The sequence below is a fragment of the Limulus polyphemus genome, unplaced genomic scaffold, assembly GCF_000517525.1.
Source record: "Limulus polyphemus unplaced genomic scaffold, Limulus_polyphemus-2.1.2 Scaffold209, whole genome shotgun sequence".
NCBI classification, from domain to species: domain Eukaryota; kingdom Metazoa; phylum Arthropoda; class Merostomata; order Xiphosura; family Limulidae; genus Limulus; species Limulus polyphemus.
In genome coordinates, this window is record NW_013665819.1 from 711,240 (window position 1) to 719,006 (window position 7,767).

General features: G+C 34.7%; 1 protein-coding gene across 1 annotated transcript in view; it reads left to right on the top strand.

Annotated features, from left to right (window-relative positions):
• The window catches only part of LOC111085031 (leucine-rich repeats and immunoglobulin-like domains protein sma-10), a 31,612-nt gene extending 25,796 nt beyond the window's left edge, over positions 1 to 5,816 (top strand). Inside the window, exon 2 of the mRNA XM_022382011.1 lies at positions 3,142 to 5,816. Coding sequence (XP_022237719.1) covers positions 3,175 to 4,950 — 1,776 coding nt within the window. The 5' untranslated portion in view covers positions 3,142 to 3,174 and the 3' untranslated portion in view covers positions 4,951 to 5,816. The remainder of the gene's footprint in view (positions 1 to 3,141) is intronic.
• Positions 5,817 to 7,767: the final 1,951 nt, after the last annotated feature.

The window sequence follows — 7,767 nt, forward strand, 5'->3', positions numbered from 1 at the left end:
TGTACAGGTTTATAATACTGTTAATGTATCTACAGCGATATAGCACAACTTCAGTATACACATTGTTGTAGAATACTCTTCCTATGTACAGGTTTATAATACTGTTAATGTATCTACAGCGATATAGCACAACTTCAGTATACACATTGTTGTAGAATACTCTTCCTATGTACAGGTTTATAATACTGTTAATGTATCTACAGCGATATAGCACAACTTCAGTATACACATTGTTGTAGAATACTCTTCCTATGTACAGGTTTATAATACTGTTAATGTATCTACAGCGATATAGCACAACTTCAGTATACACATTGTTGTAGAATACTCTTCCTATGTACAAGTTTATATAACTGTTAATATGTATATTGTTGTACAGTACTCTTAGTATCTACAGCGATATAGCACAACTTCAGTATACACATTGTTGTAGAATACTCTTCCTATGTACAAGTTTATAATACTATTAATATGTATATTGTTGTACAGTACTCTTAGTATCTACAGCGATATAGCACAACTTCAGTATACACATTGTTGTAGAATACTCTTCCTATGTACAGGTTTAGAATACTGTTAATATGCACATTGGTGTACAATACTCTTCCTATGTACAGGTTTAGAATACTGTTAATATGCACATTGGTGTACAATACTCTTCCTATGTACAGGTTTATAATACTGTTAATGTGCATATTGTTGTACAGTACTCTTAGTATCTACAGCGATATAGAATACTCTTGATATGTACAGCGATATAGCACAACTTTAGTTGTAGAATACTCTTCCTATGTACAGGTTTAGAATATTGTTAATGTGCACATTGTTGTACAACACTCTCAGTATGTACAGGTTTAGAATACTATTAATATGCACATTGTTGTACAATCCTCTTAGTATGTACAGGTTTAGAATACTATTAATATGCACATTGTTGTACAATATTCTTAGTACGTACAGGGTTGTATGATACTTTTAGTACATACAAGTCTGTAGAATACCCTGAGTGTATACAGGGGTATATACTACTCTTATAGTATGTACAGCGTTATAGAACAGTTTGAGTATACACAGTGTTGTAGAATACCCTGAGTGTGTAACAGGGGTATATACTACTCTTATAGTTATGTACTATATACAGGATTCTAGAGCACCCCGAATGTATCTATAAATTCAGAACATTCTTATATGCTCGTACTATGTACAAGGTTTTAGAATACTCTTGGTAGGTGCAGGTTACAGAATAATCTTACTATGTATAAAATTGTAGAATATCCTGAGAATGTAAAAAGTTATACGGTACTGTGAGTATGCATAGCGTTAAAGGAACAATTTTAGTATACACAGTCCCGTAGTTCACTTTTGATACATAAAAGGTTGTAGGATACTCTTACCATGTACACGGTTTCTAGAATAATCTCAGTATTTGCCAGGTTATAGAATACATTTACCATGTAGAAAGTTGTATTGGTATTTACAGGGTTATTGAAGATTCTCATTATGTGCAAGATTGTAGGATACTCTTAGTTTGTAAGGGTTTGTATAATATTCTTAATTTCTTAATGGTTGTATAGTACTCTTAGTATGTGCAAGGTTACAGAAGATTCTTAGGAAAATATCTGTTTTTCCATGATATTTGTTGGTTATATATACCGAAAAGTGATAATGATTTTAACTGGTTGTATGTTGTAATCAGCCAGACGTACGTTGGTGGCTATATAAAGGTAAGAGTGAAGGTTTGTTTGTTTTGAATTTCGCGCAAAGCTACACGAGGGCTATCTGCGCTAGCCGTCCCTAATTTAGCAGTGTAAGACTAGAGGGAAGACAGCTAGTCATCACCACCCACCACCAACTCTTGAGCTACTCTTTTACTAACGAATAGTGGGATTGACCGTCACATTATAACGGCGGAAAGGGCGAGCATGTTTGGTGTGACGGGGATTCGAACCCGCGACCCGCAGATTGCGAGTCGATTACCCTAACCACCTGGCCATGCCGGGCCCAAGAGTGAAGGAGTGGTATCTGAATAGTTTGATCACAATATTAAAATGTGCCTAAGAGGCAATCATGCCTTGATAGATGCTTTAGACCGTCAGTAAGCTTGACAGGGAAGTTACTTTTCTTTACTTACTTAAGATCAATAAATTGAAAGGAACAGTTACCCGGAAAATTTAAAAATTTAAGTTTTAGACTAACGAAACTGAATGTATATACATATTCTAAAGGATACCATAACAAGACAGTGTCTCTTGTGTCTTTTTTTTTTGTAATACAATCAGGATATTTAAATAAGGCAGAAATAAGTTGTGGATCCAAACGATTTCAGGTTTTTGATGCAGAACTGATTTCAGTGTGATTCTTGTATATATATGAAAAACATACTGAATCAAAATCAAGTGTATTAAGCTTACTTGAGAACCTCTACGTCATCAGAACTTAGGAATTTCAGTAAAACATCAAATTGATTTTAGAAGCTCAAATTTCAAGAAAAATCTAGAAATTCTGCAGTGATTGAAATTCATAAATATGATATTTAATGGGAATTTCAGCTAAATCTACACATCTTTTAAAATATTAAGTTTTTTGGACAGTACAAGTTCTTTTCAAATTTGACAAGAGATACAGAAACTTTAGGATAAATATATCATAAAAATATTATTTTTAAAGATGGTCGCTCAGACTTCAATTAAACATCACTCCATTTGTGGCCATTTATTGCTGAACAATATATAGATTTAAATTGATTTGGAGGTATTATGTTCATAGAATAGTTTAATCCAATTGCAAAGCTTAACTAATTTTAGCGATTGGATACTTAGTGATGTCGGACGCAAGACCTCACCCTTTAGTCTAAATAGTTGAACACACTGTAAATGATCGTAACGGAGGTGTGACTATCTTCTGTTAATACTGATACTGAAGAATAATCAGAGTTACTAGAGTCAGTTGATAACTAAATACGAGTGTTTTAGTCCTAATTTGTATGTGAGTTATTAGTTTTTAAAATAACGAATAATCAGAGTCGTTATTGTAATTTGATAAGTGAATACGAGTGTTTTAATATACTTTTTACGTGAATTATCTATGTATTTTTTCCGTTAGAAAACTACGATATTAAAATATATTTATAATTTGTTCCAGATAAGGAGATTAAGAAGAATCTCTCAAGAAAATATGGCAGCTGTTCTGCTTTGGCCGTGGACTATTTTCCTATTGTTTATCGCAGGCTTATGTTACTCCAAATGTCCTGATATATGTAAGTGTGACGTCTTAAAAACTCGGAAGATTGTGACTTGTAATCATGGGGGAATGATGCAAATCCCCATAACGGAAATGGACAGGGACATACAAGTTTTAATCGTGACCGCTTCCAGGGACATTCCTAATAATCTGACCATCGGTCGAATTTTCCTGAACTTCTTCTCTTTAGAAGAAATTCATATCACGCATTCTAATGTTCCAGCTATTGGAGATAGTTCTTTCTGGCCTGGCAACAACCTCCGAATCCTCAACTTGAGTCACAACAACATCACTCAGTTGCACGATACTGATTTCAACGGTTTGAAAAACCTCCAAGTTCTGGACCTCAGCAATAATTTGATTTCTGCGTTTCCTTCTGCCCCTTTCCATTTTCTCTCCAACTTGAAAACATTGTCGCTGGCAAGAAACTCGTTAAGAAGACTCGTACCTCGCTTCTTTTACATGTTGGGGAATTTGGAACGCCTGGATCTCAGTGGCAATCCGCTTCGGAATGTTGATCCAGAAAACCTGAAGGACCTGAGGCCAATAAAGAGTCTTAGTTTAGCCAAATGTCAAATTGAACGACTTCATTCTCTGATTTATCAACAACTGCCTAACCTTGTGGAGTTAGACCTCAGAGATAACTCTTTCAACTATTTTGCTCCAGAAGAATTTCGCCACTTGAAGAAATTGCGAAAGCTTTATCTTGACGGTAACAATTTAAATGTGATCGTCGATATGGCGTTCAGTGGACAAATCTTTGATTATCTTGGTCTTTCCAGGAACAACATTGTTAGTTTTGATGTATGTGCGTTCTGTAACTCTAGTATCAGAGCGTTGAACGTTTCCGACAATCAGTTTTCTACCCTCATGATTGACACTCTCAAGCCCATAATTTTCACCCTACAGACATTGGACATTGGATTTAACAAGATCACCATGGAGAACATAATGGAGGTTCTGGAGCCACTCCACCGTCTCCGTGGAGTTTCACTTAGTGGAATGAAGCTTACTACTCTCCCTCCAAGCATTTTTGTTTCCAATAGAGACCTGAGATATCTTGATTTGTCTCAGAATCATTTTAACTCCTTAAGTTTCAAGGTATTGAGACCAATGAGCAAACTGGAAGTATTAGATCTCTCAGGAAACCGATTCCAAGGACTGACACAGGAAGAACTGGATCATCTTTCTCTACTTCTTAACCTAAAGAGAATAGTTCTACACTCGAATCCATGGGCCTGTAATGAATGCCACATTCTTCCGCTCTTTCATTGGATAGCAGAGACAACTAACAAGGCCAAAGTGTGTAAGAACTACCACGACTGCATAGTTTGTGACAGCCCAAGAATCTTGGCGGGGAAGGAACTTCCAGCGCTGCGTAGTCGAGACATACCACCATGTGGAGGGCCGTTTAGTCAGTTTCGTATTCTCACTGCAGGCTCTCGTTTAGGAATAATAGTGGCTACTGCCGTCTTCATAATTATCTTGCTCGTAGGTGTCATCTATTTGGTTCTTTACAGGAGGCATAGAGCTGTTTACTATACTCACGAGGAGGAACGCTGTGACGACTATGTCGTGTACGAAAGTGCGTTAGAAGCAGATTTGATTGGTGGGTACAATGACGAAAAACATCTAGGCTTTGTTGCTACCATAGATACAGGTGATAGTGCAACAGAAGAAAAAAACAAGTCCCGTAATAACATTACCTGAAAAATGGAGAACAAACACGGAGGCAATTAAAATTAGAATTCTTTTCATGATCTAGAAAGTGCCTTGAGAGAAGAGAAAACAACAAATAACAAACCTAAAATACAAATACACGAGAGTTTGGCACAACCCATGTTGAAAGCCTTTAAATACACCTTTAAAGAGGACTGATCAATCAAGCTACAATAAAATCTCGAAATATGGGGAAAAAATATTTATTTCAAAATACAAAAACAATTTTGACTAACCTCAACATCGCTTGAATTTAAGTTTCTATTATTATATGCTCACACTATATTCAACCGTGCACGTATGCTAAGCCTAATAGGTATAAAAAATTAAATGTAACAGTTCTCTCCAAATTACTGCCTTTGACAGTTTCTCTACGCAAACTTCGTTGTTAACTTTTATTGCAAATACACTAATAAGTGACAAATTATCCATAAAATACTATATATATATATATATAAGGATACATGAGTTCGTGAGTCTCTTTGCTAAAGAGTGAGGAGCCTTTGTTAAATTTCTTTGCTTTTATTCAACACCAAACAAGCTATTAGAAACGTTTACATTTCTTCTTATTTTCAATTCGTCATAGTTGTGCGTGTATTACATTGTTCACACCACAGAACTTACATAGGATTATGTTCGTGGTGAACATATTGTGAGACACTGGATAATCAAGACTGTTTTGATAAAAAACTATTCTTACTTTCCTGTATAAACTGTGGACAGTTGACTTAAGGGATCATTTGGAATATTGTGCTTGTGTAAAAAACTGCTATATTCTCCTAGATGTTCTATTTTTATTTTTTAGTTTCTTGTTGTTGTTTTTTTTGTTTTTTAAGAGATCTCGTTCAAATAAACTCGCCGTTAGCTAAATATGTTTTTTGTTATATATATATATATATATATGTATGTGATTGTTTCAACTTAAATCCTTTCATAACATTATTATTTTTACTTCTGACATGCAATAATTATAAAAGATCTTAACACCAAAATATCTTGACTCGAACTGATCTTTGAAACATGGCAGTACGAAGGACAACCAATTAACGATGTTCTTTATTGAAAAAAAGTTTGTGTATTTTCTAACCCAGTAGAATAATGATTTGTTTTTGTTTTTGTGATTAAGCACAAAGCTACACAATGGACTGTCTTTGCTCTGCCCACCACGGTTTCTAGCGTCGTAAATCCGCAGACATACCACTGTGCTAGAATAATGAATTAGAATCAGTTATTTACAAAATGAAACGGGTCGGATGTTGCCTACTGATTAGCCTGCCCAGACTATGAATCCGAAAAATCATGGTTCGCGACTCATTACCACAAAAACGCGTTCTGCACTTTGAAGTCTTTGGTGCGTTATAAGAGTGACTGTCAGATCCCACTATTTGATTGGAGTAGCCTACGAGTTGGCGGTGGTTGCCGTTGTCTAGCTGCCTTCTCTCGAGTCTATCAATCCAAAATTAACGACAGCCATGCGTTGAACGCCCTCGTGTATCTTTGCGCTATATTCTGAAACAAAATAACGTGACGAACGTGAATTTCGACATGTATTAATGATGATGATCAACTTCTTGCACAAGTGAAACTTATTTGTTTTCGCTTTAAGAAATTATTTATCAAGCACTCAAGTTAGTAAGTCACTGTTTTCTTTATTAAAAAAATATTGACTACTCCCCGTATTTTATCAGCTGTTGGTAATATAACATTTATTAAGCTAACCACTTCTGGTAACATAAAAATTATGAGTAGAAGTAATGTAACAATGTTTAATTACTTATAGTAATTTATTAATTGTTGTCTATATTTAATATTCTAAAAATATTAACTGTTCAGGTAATATAACAATTATTAAGTATTTCCAGTAATATAACCATTCTAATTCGTCTCGGCAACATATTAATTTTAATTACTCTCGGTAATACAACAATTCCAACCACTCCCGAATATACACCAACTCTAACTACTTCCGGTAATATAACAATTGTAATTACTCCCGCTAAAATAGCAGTTATAATTACTTCCGATAATATGACAACTCTAACTATTCCTGGTAATATAACAATTCTAAATATTCCAGCTAACACAGCGGTTCTATTTACTTTCGGTAATAAATTCAACTATTTCTGTTAATATACCAGTTCTAACTATTCGCCTCCTAGTGGCACAGCGGTATGTCTGCGGACTTACAACGCAAGAAACCGGGTTTCGATACCCGTGGTGGACAGAGCACAGATAGCCCATTGTGTAACTTTGTACTTGACTTCAAACAAACAATCTAACTACTCCCTTATAACAGGTCAACCTACCACTGTTAATATAGAAATTGTAAGTATTCTTGTCAATCAATATAACGATCTGCCTATTTCAGGTAATACAAGAATTCTAACTTGTACTGGTAACACACAAATATTATTACTCCCGGTAATACAACAATTCTATCTACTGGTAATATAACAATTCTAACTACTCTCGGTAATACAACAGTTCTATCTACTGGTAATATAACAATTGTAACTACTCCCGGTAATACAACAGTTCTATCTACTGGTAATATAACAATTCTAACTACTCCCAGTAATACAGCAATTATAATATAACAATTGTAACTACTCCCAGTAATACAACAGTTCTATCTACTCGTAATATAACAATTATAATATAACAATTCTAACTACTCCCAGTAATACAGCAATTATAATATAACAATTGTAACTACTCCCAGTAATACAATAGTTCTATCTACTCGTAATATAACAATTATAATATAACAATTCTAACTATTCCCAGTAATATAACAATTGTAGCTAC